Here is a 17,462-nt window from a genome sequence, read left to right on the forward strand (position 1 = left end):
CCTGACACAGGTACCAACAGGCTATGGTGGTGGAGATTTATTTTTGGGGAGGAGGCAGGCTCCGCACGTCCCCCCGCACCTGAGAAAGGCAGGCAGGGCCGGCAGTGCAGGCAGCTGCCCACAGCCCGGCTGGCCCCATCAGTAGTCCTCTGCCATCACCAGCACCACCAGTGCGGACCAGCCGGCGAAGGGGCGGCAGCCCTGGCCACGGCCAGTGCTGTCATTGTAGTGCTCCCAGAGGAAGCCGCTCTCGGCGTGCTGCCGGTACAGGTTGGCCACCAGGTTTTGGCGCAGCTCCCGGTAAAGCTCAGCCGCCCGCTCCTGCTGTGGCCCCTCAGCCTCGGCATAGCCACGCAGCGCCCGCAGTGCCAGGTAGTTGATGTTGACCCAAACGGCGCCGCGCCAGTAGGGTGGGTCGTGCTGCGTGTTGCGGCGCATGTAGAGCGGGCTGTCGCGGGCCAGCGAGCGCAGCCCAAAGGGCGTCCAGAGCTGCTGCTCGCTGCGCATGGCGTCCAGCATGGCGGGCAGCCGCGGCGAGTCGGGCTGCAGCAGCTGCAGCAGTAGCGGGAAGAGGCTGACGTAGCCCAGGGCTCCCACGAAGCGTGGCCGTGGCCTCTCCCGCACCTCCCGTACCAACTGTGGAGCTGGGGGGGGCTGCCCTGGTGCCAGCGGCACCGTGCGCTGCCAGCGCAGCGCCACGGCTGTGCTGTGGTTGCCATAGTCGGCGAAGGCGCCCAGCTCTGGGGCCCAGTGCAGCTGCTCCAGCAGCCCGTTGTCACTCAGGGCCCGCTCTGTGTCCCGGTAAGGCGCTGCCGGCTCGCCGAGCCGCTCGGCCACATCACCCAGCACGCGGGAGGCCAGCGCCATCCAGCAGCGCAGGTCCAGATGCCGCTCCTCGGGCGAGGGGTGTGAGGCACGGGGGTAGTCGTCCAGCCCCGAGGCTAGCGTTTTGGGGTTGAGGAAGTGCTCGTGCTGGGGGTCGCGGCCGCGCCAGCGGAAGGTGAGGGGCAGTGGCCCAGCCTGTGTCCGGTTGTACCAGTCGTACCAGGCACGCAGGCGGGGGAAGAGGCGGTGCAGGTAGGGCAGGGGGGCATCGGGCAGCAGCCGCTGCAGCGCCAGCAGCAGCGTCGGGGGGTTGGCTGTCTCGCTGTGCTGCAGGACGAACTCGGGGGGCACCTTGGCTCGTGCCTCCTCTCCCAGGATCTGCTCCCGCGGGATCCAGCCCTCGGCATTCATCAGGTCCAACCAGTGGGCGATCACCTCGCGGCTCAGGGCCGGGTCCCAGCGCGCCAACAGCAGCTGGTGGAAGCCCTCGTCCCAGAGGAAGCCGCGGGGAAAGAAGGAGCGAGAGGGCACAGCAGTGAAGAGGGCGGCCTCGTGGCCAGGCACGGGGTGCTCCTGCAGCGGGGACCGCACCAGCGAGTGCCCATGGAAGTAGCCCACCCCCCCCAGCAGCTCGCTGAGGGCGGCCTGGGCGAAGCGCCGCTGCGGCAGGGGGAAGCCCTTGCGGACCAGCCCGAAGGTCTCCTCGAAGCGCCGCTCAAAGTCGGCCGCGTGCTGCGCCAGCGCTGCCGACAGCGCGTCCCCTGCCAGCCGCCCGGGCCGGCCCACCATGCTGCCTGACTCGAAGGTCACCTCCAGCACAGCCGGCAGCTCCAGCGTCACCTGGTGCAGCAGCAGGCGCCCACGTGGGGGCTCCCCCGGCAGCCCCGGGAAGGCGTCAACGGCAAAGAAGCGGCGTCGGGGACCCCCCGGCGCGGCAAAGACGAAGCGGTCGCTCAGGCTCCTGTGCACCACCTCGGTCAGGCGGTGCAGCCCCGGGATCGGCGCCTCCAGGTAGTTGTAGCTGCAAGGGGAGAAGGACGTCAGGGGGTGGGGGAGGGCCATGGGGCAGGGGGATGGGGTGATGCGTTACCTGGCGTGTTTGGGGCCCTCCCCACTCCCTGCCGTGGGGCGGAGGAAGGTGAGGGTGAAGCTCCCCAGCTCCTCCGTTGTCCCCGTCACAGCAGCCAGCCGCGTACCATTCTCCAGGTGCGGCTTCAGCGTCCCCTGCCCATCCGTGGCGACGTAGAAGAAGAGGGAGAGGAGCGGGGCCGGGCCGCCAGCGCCCTGCGGAGGAAGGGGGGGGGCAACGCATGACGAAGAGGCACGGGGGGTCTGCCCAGCGCCCGGAATCCCCCCCACTCACCTCCTTCCGTGCTGTGATGCGCCAGCTCCAGTCCCCTCCGTGCTCCCCTCCCGGCTGTTTAACGAACTCGGTTTTCAGCAGCAGCGCCCCGTCCCACAGCTCCTGCACCCCGAAGTTCTCCCCGTCATGCATCACCCAGCCATATCGCGACAGGCCGTCGCTCTGCTCGCAGGTGTGGCGCAGGCCGCCTCCCCCGCCGCCCTGCTGCAGCCACATCAGCCCTGGGGACGGCGGGGACGGGGTCAGCCCCGGCTCTCCGGCGGGGGCGCGGCAGCCCGGCCCCCCCGCGCCTCACCGGTGACGAGGGCCCGCGGGCTGCGGGTTTTCATCCCGAAGTAGACGTGGGGGCGGTAAGTGCCCCAGAAGCGGCGCGGCGAGGCGAGGGGCCCGGTGGAACCGGGGGGCAGCGCGGGGGGCGCGGGGTGCGGCGTGACGAGGCGGGCGGCCGCGCTCCGCCGGTTCCACTCGGCCGCCGCCAAGCCCAGCGCCACGGCCACGGCCCCCGCCAGCACCGCCAGCGCCGCCGCCCGCCCCCGGCCCGGCTCCCGCCGCTGCTCCCGCCGGCTCCCGCCGTCCCGCTCCCGCCGGCTCCCGCCGTCCCGGGCCCGCTCCCGCGGCCCGTCCCCGCCGCGCCGCCTCCGCTCTCCCGCCATGGCCGGGCCGCGCCGCTGACGTCATCACGCCGCGCCGCTGCGGCGAGACAGAGCGGCGCGGAGGCTGCGGGGCGCGGGCGCCCCTGGCGGGCAGGAGGGGGAACCGCAGGGTCGGGCCTCCCCGGGATCCGCCCCCCCCCCCCCCCCCCAACCCCGGGCGCGGGGGCACAGGGACCCCCGAGGCGTGTGTCCCCCCACACACAGAGGCCAGGCTCAGCACGTCCTCGGAAGCCGCTTTATTTCGTCCCTCGCCGGGGGGGCCGGGCACCAGGCAGTGGCCAGGGGGGTCTGGGGCCGCCCCTGCCCCACAGTGGGGGGGGGAACGCTCCAGGCCCTGACCCCCCCCAAAACGCCAGCACGTTGGGGGCAGCGCCCCGGGGCGGCCCCACTCACTGCTTGACCTGTCCCCCATCGCCCTCGCTCACGAACCGCTTCCGGCCCCTGCGGAGGAGGAGGATGATGAAGGGGTGGGGGGGGCAGCACCCCCCCGGCCCCGCCGTGCCAGTACCTGGCGGGGCAGGCGTCCCGCAGCGCCCTGGTGATGATGCCGCGGTCGAAGCAGAGCTCCACCAGCCGCTCCAGCAGGCTGTGGGCCAGCGGCACGTCCAGGCTGATGTCCCCCAGCTCCTCGTACACCCGCTGGAAGCCCTGGGGGGGTGAGGGGGGGCCGACAGCGGCGTCAGCCCTGGGTGTGGGCTGCCCGCTGGTCCCCCCCACCGCACGCCCCACACTCACCCGGTTCATCTGATCCAGCGTCACCAGCCCCGTCTCCCAGAGCACCTTCAGCAGCGTCACCATCATGTCCACCGGACCCTCACCAGAGCCCTCCAGCACCATCACCACCGCCTGTAGGCGTTGGGCGTCAGCAGGGCTGTGGGTGGCCCCCCAGGACCCCCAACCCTCGCCCTGGGACCCCAGCCCGTGCCCTGGGACCCTAGCCCTCACCTCATACACCAGCTCGTGGTGGAAGTGGGGCACCTCCAGCTCCCGCAGGCAGTGCTCGGCCTCCGACACCTCCCCGGAGAGCAGGTACTCCCGCAGCAGCAGGTTCATCTGGGGACAGAGGTAGCTGGTGGGGGGACAGCAGGGATGCAGCGCAGCAGGGACACGAGGGTGGCACAGGGGGACAGTGCGGGGACGTGGGGAGGAGGGCACAGGGGCAGCTGGGGGTTGCTGCTGCCCCGGCTGAGCACGGGGACACATCTGTGGGTCATTGCAGCTGGGGTCACATCCCAAGTGACATGGCGGGTGCATCTACGGGGGGTCTGGAGGCACATCCGGAGGCTGGGGGTGCAGGGACGATGGATGGAGCAGGGGGATGTGCTTGGGTGGGTCAGGCCATGGGTGGGGCTGGGGGACCAGGGGACAGTCGGGCACTGACCTCCTTGACGAGGTGCTTGACGGGGCGCTGGCCGCCCCCCACGCCCCAGACGTTGTCCAGCCGGTTGACGTCGCGCTTGATGCGGAGCAGGACGGCAGCGCGGTCAAGGGCGGCCCTGCGGGACAGGCGGGTGAGGGCCGCAGGGGGCGGCGGGGGGTAGCAGGGGCCGGGGTGGCACTTACCTGGCGTGCTCGCAGTCCACGCGCCCCTTGTAGCGCTCCAGAAAGTCCAGGGGCAGCGCGTGGTCAGCCACCGCCCGGGCGATGAACTGCCCCAGCATCTGGGGACAGAGGGTCAGCACTCAGCCCCACTGTTCACCCATGGCCGTCAGGCACCCCCCAGCACAGCCATGGTTCCCCTGGCACATCCCTGTCCCCTCCAAGCATCCCCTGGCACAGCCATGTCCCCCCCGGCACAGTCATGTTCCCTCCAAGCATCCCCTGGAACCACCATGGACCCCCCAGCACATCCCTGTCCCTGCCGAGCATCCTCCGGCACTGCCATGGTTCCCCTGGCACGTCCCTGTCCCCTCCGAGCATCCCCCAGAGCAGCCATGGCCCCCCAGCACAGCCACGTCCCCTCCGAGCATCCCTCGGCACGGCGGCGTCCCCCCGTCGTGTCCCCGTCCCCACGCCTGCCAACACCTGGGGGGCCTCAGGGGTGTCAAGGATGAGGTCGGGCAGGTCCCGCAGCATCTTGTCGAAGGCCCAGGCAATGTCCTCGGGGGTGACGACGTGGCCCACCAGGTCGGAGAGCAGGCGGGAGGTGAGCTCACGGTGGCTGGCCTTGCCCTCCAGTGCCAGGGCCACGGCCAGTGAGGGCACCGCGTGTCGCCGGCTGCCCAGGTTCAGCCCCCGCAGCAGTTCCTGCGCCCAGCACGTCACCCCCTGCCACTCACCCCTGGGACCCCCAGCCTCTCCCCAGGGGTGACCTGGTGACCCACCCAGGGACACCCCCCAGTCCCCCAGGGACCCCCCTTTCTCCCCGCTCCGCACCAGCCTGGCCCCCTGAAGGTCCCTGCCGCCACGGGAAGCCCAGCCCCTCCCAAAGGACCCTTCCCCACCCCAGCCTGCCCTGTCCCTGAGGGTCCGCGTCACCATGGGGCCCCTGTCCCCTCTCACTGGGACACCCCCCACCCCCAGGGGACCCCCTTTCCCTCACCCTGTCCTGACCCCTACAAAGACCCCCACCACCAAGGGACACCCCCCCCCACAGGGGACCCTGCCCTTTCCCCAAGGGTCCCCATCAGCAGTTGGTCCCCACCCCCTCCCTGAGGGACCCTTCCCCACCCCAGCCTGCCCCACCCCTGAGGGTCCAGGTCACCAAGGGGCCCCCGTCCTCTCCCCGAGGACCCTGTCCCACAGACCCCTGCCCCGACGCACCATGACCTCACTGGTGTCCCCATGCTCGAAGTACTCCAGCACCATGGGCTGCACGTTCTTCTCCAGCTCCCCCTCCTCCAGCTCGGGCACCACGGTGGCGTAGACAGTGTCCCCCTGCGGGGACGGGACGATGCCGCCCCTGCCCGCACCCCTGCCCGCAGTCGGCCGCCCCCAGCAGGGGCTCCCCGCGAGGGTGGGGGTCGGTGCAGGGCTGGGCGGGGGGCTGGGGCCATACCTGAGCCACCTCGTCGTAGTTGGGGTCACGGGCATCAGGCTCCTGGTAACCGTAGACCACACCAGGGGCACCCCACACGCCCTTGCCCCCAGCACCACCTGCACCGGGCACGCACAGAGTGAGCGGGGGCTCGGCCACGGGGGGCGCCGAGACCCCCAGCAGGGCCCCGCCCAAGCGGGGACTAAGCCTGGGGCGCTGGGAGGGAGCCCAGCCCCAAGGGGAGCGGTGGGGTCATGCAGGGTCCCAGCCCCACAGAGGCCAATGGAGGGGTCCCAGCCCCACGGGGCCGCAGGGGGAGCCCTGCCCCAAGGCGCGGTCTCCCCTCACCTTTCTTGGGCAGCCCGCGGCCCTTGCCCATGCGGGACCTGCGGTCGTGGGCCCTGCCCTTGGGGCTGCCGGGCTCGGGGCCGGGCTCGGCACCCTCGGAGAGGGACTCACGGGCCGAATCCCGGGAGGAGGTGCGCCGCAGCCGCCGCTTGGCCTTGGCCTTCAGCCGCGCCTCATGCAGCAGCTTCTCCTGGGGGGTCCAGGTGTGGGGACCCCCGGCCCCCAGCAGCTCCTCGTCCCCGTCCTCCTCCTCCGCGCCCGCCAGGCATGGGACCTGTGCGCCACCGGCACCATGATGTGACGTGGAATCCCCTGGGACCCCCGTGGGACCTCACCATGTGCTGGTGGAACCCCCGTGGGACCCCCGCCATGCACCCCTGGCCTCCCCTGGGACCCCCACGGGACCCCTGCCATGCGCCCCCAGCTTCCCATGGGACCCCCAAGAGCCCCCGGCCATGCACCCCTGGCCTCCCCTGGGACCCCCACGGGACCCCTGCCATGCACCCCGGCTTCCCACAGAACCCCTCAAGCGATCCCCACCATGCACCCCTGGCCTCCCCCCAGGACCCCCAAGAGACCCCCCACTATGCATCCCCAGCCTCTCCCAGGATGCCCACGGGACCCCCACCATGCACCCCTGGCCTCCCCTACAACCCCCATGGGACACCACCACACACCCCTGGCATCTCCCAGGACGCCCACCATGTGCCCCCAGCTTCTCCGGGGACCCCCATTGGATCTCCCCATGCACCCCTAACCTCCCCCAGGACCCCCCCCCGGGGCCCCCCCCAAGCCTCCTCCGGGACCCCCCACCCTACAGGGGATCCCCCCGCCCAGCTCACCCGCCCCGTTCCCACCGGTGCCGCCCCCACCCCGCGCACGTAGCACCGGCCCGGTCCCGGGGGCGGGGGGCGTCCGGTCCCGGTGCTCCCGGTGCCGTTACTTGCCGTGGCGAAGGGGGGACGCTCGACGGCGCCCAGCTCGGTGGCGGGGACGGCCATGGCGGGCGGCACCGGGGCCGCACCGGGACCGGGACCGGGACCGGGAAGGGGCGCTCGGCTCAGCCCGACCCCGCCCCGCGGCGGAAGTGGCCGGGGGCGGCGGCATCATGGGAACCGTAGTCACACCGCGGGCTCCGGTAGCACTGGTACCCGCGACCCCTGTCCGGGCCGCCGGCGTTCGCCGGGGCCGCTGCCGAACCTTGGCGACCCGGGTAGGGGTCGGGGGTACCGGGCAAAGCCCCCCCCACCGGGGACCGGGGCCGGTTCGACCGTGCTGCGGGCAGGAGCGGGTGCAGGCAGCAGCAGGCAGGACCCCCCCACCGGGGCTCGGGGTGCTCGGGGTCCAGCTCCCACCCGCAGCCGGGGACGGGGCGGGACGCCGGGACGCAGACAGACACGGGCACGGCGGCTCAGCTCCCGCAGCCGTTTTATTGCCGCCGCCGTCGCGCGTGGTCAGGCCTCGGGGCCGTTGCCGATGCAGGGCAGGCCGGGAACGCGCCAGCGTCGCGCCCGGTGCAGCCGCAGCGACAGCCACTGCTGCTGGTTGCCCGAGAGGTAGGACTCGGGGACGCCGCCCCGCAACCGCGACGGCACCTCAGCACCGGGGGCAGACGGGGGGGTCCCCGCCGCCGGCGGCACCTCCAGGGTCTCCAGGCCGTGCAGGCTGCCCGGCTCCTGCGCCTGGGCACCGTTGTCCGAGCCTGGCCAGAGAGGAAGGACGGGAGTCAGCGGGCGGCGAGAGCCCGGCCGCGACCCTCACGCCAACGCAGACCACCGTGAAAGGCGGCTCTTGCCCACACCCCACCACGGCCGTCGGGCCCGGGATGGGCACAGCCCATGGGGCAGCCGAGCCGAGCGCCCACCCCGCGTCCACCCCCAGCTCACAGCATCGTCGCAGGGAGTGCCAGGGCCGGGGGGACACGCCGGCCGCCCCGCCGGGCTGCTGCAGGAGGCAGAGGATGGCCCCGTCCATCTGCTGGAAGACGCGCAGGGAGAGCAGGGACTGCCGGGTCTCGGGGGCCAGCCCGTAGCGCTCCGAGCCCAGCAGCTCCCGCACCAGCTCGAAGTCCTGCCGCAGCTGCAAGGCTCCCTGCAGGCTGGGGGGCACCGGCGGCGCTCAGCCCGGCCGCCCTGGCACTGCCTGCGCCGCCCCGGCCCCGCCGCTGCCGCTCACTACCTGAACTTGATCCTCTGGGCCAGGATGTGGTCCATCCATGCTTCCAGGAAGGCCGTGGTCACCCGGGCCAGGGCGGGCGCCTGGGCGTCCCGGGGCAGAAGCTGGGCGCCCTGCAGCACCTGGCCCAGCACTGCCTGGGCCGCTGCCGCCGCGTACGCGCTGGGGGAACTGGGCAGGTCTGTGGGGTGAGGGGGGGGGACACCTGCTGAGCCCTGCCCGTGGCCCTGCCTGCAGCCCTGCCCGGCGCCAAGGCACCCCGACCCACCGGTGCGGAGGCCGACCCTCCAGTGCTTGCCCAGCGGCATGGTCTGGTCGAAGATCTCTGCCGACATCCGCTTGCAGTTGGCGGAGAACATCTTCAGCACATCCCCCGAGAAGAGCTGGGGGGCAGAGCGAGGGAGCCGGGGTGGAAGGGCGGCCCCACGGCACCCTGTGGGTCCATCCCCAGCACAGCATGGCTCCCAGCGGCCCCCCCGCGCAGTCGGGCCATACCTGGATGCTGGCAGCCATGGAGCGGATCTGCTGGCACAGCTGGTGCTGCTGGCGGGACAGCGGGGCAGGGGGCAGTGGCGGGGGGGCGTCCCCAGGCTCCGGGAAGGTCCCGCTCACCAGCACCACCAGTCTGTCTGTCTCCGACTTCAGCAGCTGGAGGGAAGAGGGGTGAGAGGAGTCCTGCCCGGGGCAAGCCCCACCGCCAGCCCCACACATCAGCTCGGTCCCATGGTTACCTGCAGGTCCCCCTGGGTGACGAGCAGGAACTGGGGCAGGGCCCAGGCCGCCAGGTACCGGCAGGCTCTGCCCATGAGCCAGGAGCAGGCAGCCTGCGCCGTGGCCAGGCAGCGGCCCAGCACCTGCAGGCGCAGGCAGGGCGAGCCAGGGGGGCGGCCTGGGGGACACAGGGTTGGGGGGTGTCACAGGGGCTGCGGGGGCAGCGGCACCCGGCGGGCGGGGGCCAGCCCAGAGGGGACCCCCGGGATGCCCATGCCCCAGAGCCCCACTCACCGGGCGGGCAGGCAGGCAGGGACCGCAGGCAGCACAGGGCGAAGGTCAGCGCCGGGTAGAGCCGCTGCAGGCATTGCGCCGTCCTGCTCCTCACCGGCCCTGCCGCCGGCGCCGCCTCCCCCGAGCACTTGTCGGACAGACCCGAGCCCAGGGCGCGGGCGAAGTCTGCAGGGGGGCACCAGTCAGCTGCCCCGCGCCAGCCTCCCACCGGCACCCCGCACCCCACGCCAGCCTCCTGCCAGCACCCCGCACCCCACATCCCGCACCTCTTTCCCAGCTCCGGAGCACACCCCAGCACAGCAGGCGCAGGCAGAGCTGCCCCAGCTCCTCCTTGCACTCCCGGGGGACGCGGGCTGCGGGGAGATGGCGCATGAGGGCCAGTGCACCACGTGCAGCACCGGAGTCACCCCGGGGAGCCACCCCAACGCCCCCTGCCCCGGCCCCCACCTACCCTGGGTGAGAGCGTGGCTCAGCTCCCGCGCGGCAGCTGCGGCCGTGCCCGCCCTGCAGTGCAGCAGCCCCAGGCGGTGCCCCAGCGCCATGCCGGTGGCCCCCCAGAAGAGCGCGCGGTACTGGGCGTGCAGGGCCTCGGCCGCCGGGGCGCGGGAGGCGTCCAGCCACCGCACTGACTTCCAGCCGGGAGAGCTTGGCCCCGTGGCTGTGCCTCGGCTGCCCGCTGGCAGCTCCAGGGACTTGGGGCCCTCTGCCGCCGCTGGCTTCTGCTTGGGCCCATAGAGGACATGGTGCCAGAGGCTGTCGGCGGAGGCCACCAGCACCCCCAGGCTGAGGCCCATCAGCTCCTCATCCTCCCTGCACAGCGCCTGCAGCTCCCCAGCGAGGCCCAGCGGCTCCTCCCGTCCGGAGGGTTCCGCATCTGCCGCCACGGCGCCGTGCTCCGGGGGCCAAGGCACCTTGGTGTCCTCCCAGCAGACATGTTCTGCTCCACCGCCCCCGTCCCACGGCTGCAGGAGGGGCTGGAGCCGCTCAGCCGTCAGCCGGCCCCGCTCGGCTGCCAGTATCCCCAGCACCCTGGCCGCAGGGAAGGCGTGGGAATGGTCCCCAGTGGTCCCGGGGCGGCTGGCGGTGCCGGCGGGCAGGCAGGCAGCGATGCCCAGCTCCAAAGCCAGGTCACCCACGACCTGGTTGTAGATCTCCAGGCCCTGGAAGAGGTCGGAGAGCAGCGCCGGTGGTGGGGCGGCGGCAGGGCCAGCCCGTGCCAGGGCCCGCAGCCGCGCCTCGGCGTGGCGCTCGGCCAGCCGCGTGGCGTGCAGCGCCAGCAGCAGCAGCGCCCGCCGCATGTGTGCCACCGACTCGTGCCGGCGCAGCAGCAGCGGCCGCAGCCACGGGTCGCCGCGCATCCGCCGCTGCAGCCCGCTCCAGTGGCCGGCGTGTGTCCGCAGCTCCTGGCAGAGCCCCTGCAGCGGCGGGGCGGCCACCGCCTCCCCCGCCGGCGACTCCGGCCGCTCCACCAACGCCAGGAGCCGGCGGAGGAAGTCGGAGGAGGCCTTCAGGCGGCGGCTGTAGTCGCGGGCGAGGCGGAGGTGGTGGCGGTGCTGCAGCAAGGCGTGCAGGGCGGCGCCACGCTCAGCCACGCGTGGGTGCACCGGGTGGTGGGAGAAGGCAGCGGCGCCATCGCCGGGCTGGGGCTGCACGCGGCCCCGGAAGGTCTCGGTGCGGGGGTCCTCCCAGACGCAGAGGCAGCGGCGCAGCCCCGGGAAGGCCTGCTCCAGCGCGGCCAGGAGGGCTGGTGCCTCCTCCTCCTCCTCGTCGTCCCTGTCGTCGCCGCCGTCGCCGTGCTGGCGGGGCCGCGAGGGCAGCAGGCGCCGCAGGCCGGGGCTGACGCAGCTGCGCAGCATGGCCTCCGCCTTCTGCAGGGAGCGGGCCAGGCCCCCCAGGGAGCTGCTGCCCGCGGTGGGGGGACCCTCGGTGCAGGGCGGTGGGGGGGGCGCAGCCCCCGCCCACAGCCACCCCAGCGCTGCGCCGGGCCCCCCTGGGCCAGGCCAGCGCCCCTCACCTGGCTGGGCGGGCTCTGCACGGGCAGCCCGGTCCCCCGGGGCGGGTAGGGCCGTCGGGAGGAGGAGGAGGAGGCCGCTCAGACCGGCGCCATCGCCGGTACCGACCTGCGAGGGACGGCGGGGAGGGTCAGTGACCCCGGGGCGGGAGCGGGGCTACCGCGGGGGCGGGGCTACCGGTGAGGGGGCGGGACCACAGGTGATGAGCGGGGTTATCGGCGAGCGCGCAGAGCTACAGGCGAGGGACAGCTACACGTGAGGGGGAGGAGCTAAAGGCGAGGGGGGCGTGTCCCGGGAAGCTACCCCGCCCCTCGCCACGGCGGAGCCACCCCGCCGCCTCAAACCACGCCCCCTCCGGTGGGGGGCCGTTATCGAGGCGAGGCCTCTCAGGCCCTAGGCCTGGCTGTGACCCCGGGCTGAGGACGGCGGCGTCGCCTCCCGCGGGTCGCGTTCCCTCTCTCCCCGCCTGTTCGGGGCCTCACCTGCAGGCAGGGCTCCCCGCCGCACCGCTCGGGGCCGCCGTCCTCCATGCTGGGCCGTCCTCGAGGGTGGTGGGAGGAAATAGGTTTAGGCCGCGCCCGCGCTAATCCGGCGGAGCGGGCACGGCTGACCCGCCGGGAGGGCTGGTGCTGCGGTGCCCGGTGGAGGTGGGGAGGGGGCTGAGCGGCGGGAGGCGGCAGGGCAGGCGGGCACGGCGGGAGAGGGCGCGGAGCCCTGGCCCTACTCGGTGGGGGCCTCGCGGGCTGCCGTCCTGCCCACACACAACATGGCGGCCGGGCAGCCTCAGCCGGCGCCGTGACCCGCTTCCGGTCCGCCCCCGTGCCCTACTTCCGGCGCCTCCGGTGGCAGCGGCGGATCGGGCGATGCGGGAGACGGGCGGGGCTGGGACTGGCCGGGGCGGCTCCGGGCTCGGGGCCGCCGCCGCCGCCTGCCCCTGGGGCTGCGTGCTGGGCCCCGGCGGCTGGAGCGGCGGTACGGGACGGGGAGGGAGAACGGGGACCGGGAAGCGGGGCCAGCGACCGCCGCTCGGTTTCGGTTCCGAGGGCTGAGGGTCGGCTCCGCTCCCCACAGCGGCCTTCTGTCCCTGGCACTTCCCGCTCAGCGCCGCCGCGGCCGAGCGCACCCACTGGCAGGTACGTGGGGGCTGTGGACGGCGGGGTCGGGGGCTGCCTCCGGGGGGGGCCGCTACCCCCCGCTCCGGCCTGGCGCCGCCGCTCCAGCTCCCGCTCCCGCCGCAGGCCGCCTCCCGCCCACCGGACCGCAGCGACATGGGGGAAGCATCCGGGGCCCGGGACGCCTTCAGCCACGGTGAGTCGGGGGGGCTGCCCAGGGCGGGGGGCTACCGGGGGTCCGGGGCCCGGGAGCCGCCACTGATGTCCCCCCGGTTCTCCTTGCCTAGGTCCCGGATTCTGGTATAGTCCCCGCCGGGTGGAGGAGTCTGTGGAGGATGAAGAGGACGAGCGGATCGGCTTCAGCCAGCACTGGGACGTGTCTAGCGAGGACAGCGACGCGCCTTACAACTTCTGTGGGTTCAAGAAATCCTTCCTGTGCGAGGCCACCCTGCCCACCCACCCCCAGCACAGCATTCACGACATGCCCATGCTGCCCGTGCCCTGGCAGTACTCACTGACGGCCGAGGTGAGTGAGGGGCACCTTCCCTGCCCGCTGGCTGCCTCTCTGCTGCCCCGTCCTGCTCCCCGAGGTGCCCCCCGGGCCGTGTCATGTCCTACAGCCCCTCTTGTCCTGTCCCTTCTTCGGGGAGCACAGCGGGCTGCCATCGGGGTGCCCCAGGCTGTCCCACTCTCCCGGCCACAGTGCGGTGCCCGGCACTTACAGCTCACAGTGTTGCTCCCGCAGGAAGCAGAGAGGAACGCGCAGGAGCTGGTGGCGGAGGAGGAGCGGATAAAGAGGAAGGCAGAGAAAAAGAAGCTGAAGAAGAAGGTGGGTGCACCCTGTGGGGAGTCACCCTGCCAGCCGGCAGCATGCAGGCAGCTGCCCGCATTTCCCTTCCTCCTAAGCCTTGCTGTGGCCTTTGTGGGGGGAAGCACCGTATTAGGGGGCAGCCCAGGGCTCGCTCCCACCCCCCAGCAGCACTGAGGTGGACCTGCGATGTGGGGTCGGGTGTGGGGCTGCGCCACGCTGCCAGGTACCCACTCACAGCTCTGGTTTCCAGAAACAGAAAGACCGAAAGAAACGAGAAAAACTGGTACAAGAGCTGCAAAGCAAGCAGGAAACCGAGTTGGTGAGTGACTGTGTTGGCCCCTCACCCCAGCCTGGCTGTGGGTGCTGTTTCGGGGGTCCCCTGACACTCTGTGCTGCCTTCAGGTGTGCCGTGAGTCTCTGAAGGTGGGATGCCGTGGCTGCGAGAGTTTCCTGGGGCTGTGGGGAGAGGGATATGCAGGCAGAGTCCCGCTGCCCCGGCTGCCGTCCCACTCTTTCCGTCTCCTTCCAGAATACCTCATCCCTGAGCAGCACTGTGGGCACCAGGCACCCCCAAAACAGCAATGATGAGGAGGGGGAACACTGGCCGGGTCCCAACCCCTCCCCATGCCTTGGGGACAATGCAGCCTCTTCGGGAGAGGAGGGAGGCGGCCAGTCAGCCAGGGCAGAGGAGATGGAGGTGAGCGCTCGCAGCATAGGTGCCAGCCTGGTGTGGGGTCTGCCCTGTGGATGGGCCCGGGACTCTGCCTGCCTTGCCCACCCTGCCTCCCCCAGGATGAGCTGGACTTGAGCTGCACCTTCATCTTCAAAGCCCGGCAGAAAGCGGGCGTGAGGCTGCCGGCGCCTGGGAAGGAGAAGCCAGCCAGGATGGATGTCACAGAGCCAGGCAAGAGGGTGCCAGGGAAGGTGAGTTGGAGCCCATGGGGCCCTGGGGAGGGACCTGCCCACCCCACGGGTGCCTGGGCCCTCACTGCCATGCCTGCCTGAGCCCTTGCCACCCTCCTTTCCCACCCCACAGGCATCTGAGCCCTCACTGCCCTGCCTGCCCAAGCCCTCGCCGCCTTCCCTGCCCGCCCCACAGGCACCTGAATCTGTGACCCTGGACACGAGCATGGTGGAGCAGAGCCTGATCCTTGCAGGTCAGTGCCTCGGGGCCCACCATGGGCAGCAAGAGAAGGGGGTGGGTGTCTGAGGGCTCTGTGCTGCTGCTTCCTGGCTCTGTGGGTAGCTCTGCCCAGGGGGGTTTGTGCTGGGGCTTCTTGCCACAACTGCTCTTTGCGGTCCGCTGTGGCCCTGTGCTGTCCCCAGGGTGCCTCCCCCTTGCGGCTGGGTGACAGCAGAGCCCGTCTCCTCCGTGGCCCCGCTTTCCTCTGGTTCTCTCCAGCAGATGCCCCTGTCTGTGCTGAGGGTAGGGGGGACACAGCCCTGCTCTCCAGCTGGGCTGGGGGGTTGGCAGCAGGCAATGTGCTCCCCACAGGCCGTGGCAACGAGGCTGCCCAGAAGGGCCGCTATGCTGAGGCGGTGCAGGCCTTCACTGAGGCCGTGAAGCTGAACCCCAGGGAGCACCGGTGAGCGATGGGGCTGGGGAGCAACATTCCCCGGGGGCTGCAGGGCTGTGGGTCCCAGGCAGCAGCGACCCCGGTCTCCCCGCAGGCTCTTCGGGAACCGCTCGTACTGCTACGAGAAGCTTCGATGCTACGCGGAGGCGCTCAGGGATGCACAGGTGTCGCTGAGGCTTCAGCCCAGGTGGCTCAAAGGCTTGTTCCGAAAGGGCAAGGCGCTGCGGGGGCTGAAGGTACCAGGGCTGGGCTGGGGGCTGCGGGGTGCTGGGGGGCTGGGCAGGGGGCCAGAGCTGGGCAGTGGGCTGTGGGGTGGTAGAGCTGGATGAGAGCTGCAGGGGGCTAGCACTGGCCTTGGGGGCTGCTGGGTGGGGGCTATGGGGTGCTGGTGGTGCTGGGTGGGCTGGGGAGGGGGCTGTGGAGTGCCAGAGTTGGGTGGGGGGCTGCAGGGCACAGGGGCTGGGTAGGGGGCTGTGGGATGCCAGTGGGGCTGGGTGGGGGGCTTCAAGGTGCCAGGGCTCGGTGGGAGCTGTGGGCCGCCAGTGGAGCTGGACGGGGGGCTGCAGGGCATCATGGCTGGGAGTGCTGGATGGGGGGCTGTAGGGGTCCAGGGCTGGGTGGGGGCCATGCGGTGCTGGTGGGGCTGGGTGGGCTGCATAGGGGGCTGTGGGGTGACAGCGAGGCTGGGCAGAGCCCTGTGTGGGGTGGGCTGGGGGCTGGCAAGGCAGGGGATCAGAGCTCAGCCCCTCCCCGCCGGGCCCCAGCGCTACGCCGAGGCCGCCAGCACGTTTGAGGAGCTGCTGCGCCTGGACGGTGCCAATGCCGACGCGGCTGCACAGCTGGAGGCCTGCCGGGCCCTGCTGCGGGTGAGTCCCTGGCCCCGCCATCCCTGCTGCTGCCCCACGGGGCCTGACCGCCTCTCCCCCCACAGCAGAGCAGCCCCGGGGGAGTCCCGGTGTCCCTGTCCCTGCTGGAGGCTGGGGAGCCACCGCTGCCTTCCTCCGGTAAGGGACCTCGCTGTTTCGGAGATGTTGGCAGAGCTGGCAGCCAGGGGTTGTGGGGCGCCTGGGCTGTGGTCTTAGCTCTGGAGGGGGTCTTGGGGGGATGCCAGGGCGGGGGCTGGCCTGTGGTGGGTGCTGTGCCTGTCCACGGAGCCAGCTGAGCCTGTTGCCTCTTGGCAGGCGAGTGGGTGAGCGAGAGCTGCGGGGACACGGACACGAGCGACTTTGTGACCGTTGTGAGCTCCAGGAGCCAGGCGAAAGGCCAGGGCCGAGCTGTGGCCAGTAGCCAGCAGACGCTGCCTCCGACCCATCCCGCCAGGTAGGGCCAGGGCTGGTGGGGCTGGGATGGTGACTGGTGCTTACTGGAGGGCGTTGGGCCAGGAGCGGGTGGATCTCTGAGCTCCCATGGAGCTGGTGGTGTTGGGCTCCTCAAGCTGGTGTGTGGGATGGAGCTAGCTGCTGGTGACACTGGTGTGGTTTGGCAGGGACTGCTACCCTCTCTGGGTGGGGAATATCACCCCCAGGATCAGCAAGAAGGTGTTGCAGAACTCCTTCAGCCGGTGAGCATGTGCCCATGCTGAGCCCCCACATCCCCCTGGGCCTCAGCATCCTGTCCACATCACTGCCCCGGTGCCCTGCCAGCCCCATGCCTGTCCCCCTTCCCTGGCGCTCCTGGCCCTGGGAGCAAAGCCCGTGAGGGGAGGTGGGAGGGGTGTCTGTGACACTCCACCCCGCAGGTTTGGGGAGATCCGCTTCATCCGGATGCTGCCAGAGAGACGCTGCGCCTTCATCAACTACGCGCAGAAAAAGGCCGCAGAAATGGCCTATGCAGCCATGCAGGTGAGCTGGGGGTGGGTGCCGTGCCATGGGCACAGGTGGGGACACGGGGGTGCCTGTCCTGCGCTCAGCCCCCTTGGGCTGGCGCAGTGCTGCTGCCTCAGCTCTGCCTCTCCCCCCCCAGGATGCCGAGGTGGAGGGAAGCAGGCTGGTGCTGCAGCTCAAGCACCCCTCCCACGCCACCCCGTCCCCGCAGCGGTACCTGGAGCCCCATGGGGAGGTGCGTGCCCTCCCCCGGGGTCTCCTGTAGCCAGGGGCTCTCCTCAGCTTAACGGCAGCGGAGCCTGACCCCGTATGGTGCGGCATCGCCCTCCAGCACCGCTGGCACGCCGCGGAGAAGCTGCGCCCTCGGCGTGGCCCTGTTCCTGCGGACGCTGCAATGGGGTGTCCCGGCCCCCTGCCTGGCCCTGGGGCACCCGCCCCAGGCTGCCTTCTCCTGGGCTGGGGGGGCCCCTGCTCCCCCGGGGGGCTGTGCAGGGGCCCCTGCTTTCGCCCTGCCTGTGCCTTTTCCCTCTGCAGGCAGCAGGACCTGCCCTGCTCCGGGTGCCTCTGTGGGTAGGGGTCCCCCCTCTGGGTGCCTCTCCTGGCTGTGCCGCCAGGGGCTGCCTAGGGCCACGGGCTGTGCCGCTGCCCCCCAGCTGACCTGCTGAGGCCTGTGCCCCCCCTGGAGCACCAGGGCAGGGCTGTGCCATGGGGGGCTGACGGTTACCCCCGCTCCTTCAGGGATTTGTACTGGAGTCGGGGTTCTTAATAAAGCTGAGATCTA

At 72.1% G+C, this 17,462-nt stretch overlaps 4 protein-coding genes across 9 annotated transcripts; 1 reads left to right on the plus strand and 3 right to left on the minus strand.

Annotated features, from left to right (window-relative positions):
• Window positions 1-22: 22 nt before the first annotated feature.
• Window positions 23-2,844, minus strand: MOGS (mannosyl-oligosaccharide glucosidase). Its single transcript, XM_075092323.1, has 4 exons — window positions 2,484-2,844; window positions 2,189-2,409; window positions 1,916-2,109; window positions 23-1,846 (listed from the first exon to the last, which is right to left on the minus strand). Exons 1-4 carry the CDS (start codon window positions 2,839-2,841, stop codon window positions 139-141), a joined length of 2,481 nt encoding a protein of 826 aa, XP_074948424.1. The 5' UTR covers window positions 2,842-2,844; the 3' UTR covers window positions 23-138.
• A 218-nt stretch (window positions 2,845-3,062) lies between these two features.
• LOC142056847 (programmed cell death protein 4-like) lies at window positions 3,063-7,260 on the minus strand. Its single transcript, XM_075092353.1, has 11 exons — window positions 7,114-7,260; window positions 6,167-6,440; window positions 5,840-5,937; window positions 5,605-5,718; window positions 4,867-5,088; window positions 4,405-4,502; window positions 4,223-4,337; window positions 3,787-3,894; window positions 3,577-3,687; window positions 3,350-3,489; window positions 3,063-3,282 (listed from the first exon to the last, which is right to left on the minus strand). Exons 1-11 carry the CDS (start codon window positions 7,165-7,167, stop codon window positions 3,231-3,233), a joined length of 1,386 nt encoding a protein of 461 aa, XP_074948454.1. The 5' UTR covers window positions 7,168-7,260; the 3' UTR covers window positions 3,063-3,230.
• A 317-nt stretch (window positions 7,261-7,577) lies between these two features.
• Window positions 7,578-11,973, minus strand: CCDC142 (coiled-coil domain containing 142). Of its 5 annotated transcripts, XM_075092346.1 has the most exons (10): window positions 11,841-11,973; window positions 9,798-11,466; window positions 9,613-9,699; window positions 9,347-9,511; window positions 9,073-9,230; window positions 8,837-8,989; window positions 8,610-8,724; window positions 8,345-8,522; window positions 8,053-8,264; window positions 7,578-7,868 (listed from the first exon to the last, which is right to left on the minus strand). In XM_075092346.1, the coding sequence occupies exons 1-10, from the start codon at window positions 11,886-11,888 to the stop codon at window positions 7,621-7,623; spliced, it is 3,033 nt and encodes a 1,010-aa protein (XP_074948447.1). In that variant the 5' UTR covers window positions 11,889-11,973; the 3' UTR covers window positions 7,578-7,620. The 5 variants fall into 5 exon arrangements, with proteins under 5 accessions (XP_074948447.1, XP_074948448.1, XP_074948449.1 ...); XM_075092347.1 differs by lacking the exon at window positions 9,613-9,699; XM_075092348.1 differs by lacking the exon at window positions 9,073-9,230.
• On the plus strand, window positions 11,587-17,462 carry TTC31 (tetratricopeptide repeat domain 31). 2 transcript variants are annotated; one of them, XM_075092352.1, is made up of 17 exons: window positions 11,587-11,846; window positions 12,430-12,491; window positions 12,597-12,666; window positions 12,758-12,996; window positions 13,216-13,299; window positions 13,532-13,600; window positions 13,811-13,978; window positions 14,074-14,205; window positions 14,318-14,438; window positions 14,777-14,867; window positions 14,953-15,094; window positions 15,623-15,724; window positions 15,790-15,862; window positions 16,040-16,178; window positions 16,345-16,419; window positions 16,597-16,699; window positions 16,821-17,462. In XM_075092352.1, exons 3-17 carry the CDS (start codon window positions 12,627-12,629, stop codon window positions 16,944-16,946), a joined length of 1,704 nt encoding a protein of 567 aa, XP_074948453.1. In that variant the 5' UTR covers window positions 11,587-11,846; window positions 12,430-12,491; window positions 12,597-12,626; the 3' UTR covers window positions 16,947-17,462. The 2 variants fall into 2 exon arrangements, with proteins under 2 accessions (XP_074948453.1, XP_074948452.1); XM_075092351.1 differs by lacking the exon at window positions 11,587-11,846 and adding an exon at window positions 12,095-12,330.

Source organism: Phalacrocorax aristotelis, chromosome 4, assembly GCF_949628215.1.
Source record: "Phalacrocorax aristotelis chromosome 4, bGulAri2.1, whole genome shotgun sequence".
Lineage (NCBI taxonomy): Eukaryota > Metazoa > Chordata > Aves > Suliformes > Phalacrocoracidae > Phalacrocorax > Phalacrocorax aristotelis.

What these genes read in the sequence shown, in the direction of transcription:
- CCDC142 (XM_075092346.1), bottom strand. Translation starts at nt 11,888, where the DNA reads ATGGAGGACGGCGGCCCCGAGCGGTGCGGCGGGGAGCCCTGCCTGCAG. An exon ending in TCACCCAGGGGGACCTGCAG is followed by an intron (nt 8,990 to 9,072) that starts GTAACCATGGGA and finishes TCTTCCCTCCAG; the next exon opens with CTGCTGAAGTCGGAGACAGA. An exon ending in GCCCAGAGGATCAAGTTCAG is followed by an intron (nt 8,265 to 8,344) that starts GTAGTGAGCGGC and finishes GGTGCCCCCCAG; the next exon opens with CCTGCAGGGAGCCTTGCAGC.
- MOGS (XM_075092323.1), bottom strand. Translation starts at nt 2,841, where the DNA reads ATGGCGGGAGAGCGGAGGCGGCGCGGCGGGGACGGGCCGCGGGAGCGG. An exon ending in CCCGCGGGCCCTCGTCACCG is followed by an intron (nt 2,410 to 2,483) that starts GTGAGGCGCGGG and finishes CGCCGTCCCCAG; the next exon opens with GGCTGATGTGGCTGCAGCAG. An exon ending in GCATCACAGCACGGAAGGAG is followed by an intron (nt 2,110 to 2,188) that starts GTGAGTGGGGGG and finishes CTTCCTCCGCAG; the next exon opens with GGCGCTGGCGGCCCGGCCCC.
- TTC31 (XM_075092351.1), top strand. Translation starts at nt 12,222, where the DNA reads ATGCGGGAGACGGGCGGGGCTGGGACTGGCCGGGGCGGCTCCGGGCTC. An exon ending in CCAGGGCAGAGGAGATGGAG is followed by an intron (nt 13,979 to 14,073) that starts GTGAGCGCTCGC and finishes TGCCTCCCCCAG; the next exon opens with GATGAGCTGGACTTGAGCTG. An exon ending in AGGCGCTGCGGGGGCTGAAG is followed by an intron (nt 15,095 to 15,622) that starts GTACCAGGGCTG and finishes GCCGGGCCCCAG; the next exon opens with CGCTACGCCGAGGCCGCCAG.
- LOC142056847 (XM_075092353.1), bottom strand. Translation starts at nt 7,167, where the DNA reads ATGGCCGTCCCCGCCACCGAGCTGGGCGCCGTCGAGCGTCCCCCCTTC. An exon ending in CCGCGGGCTGCCCAAGAAAG is followed by an intron (nt 5,938 to 6,166) that starts GTGAGGGGAGAC and finishes TGCCCGGTGCAG; the next exon opens with GTGGTGCTGGGGGCAAGGGC. An exon ending in ACTACGACGAGGTGGCTCAG is followed by an intron (nt 5,719 to 5,839) that starts GTATGGCCCCAG and finishes CCGTCCCCGCAG; the next exon opens with GGGGACACTGTCTACGCCAC.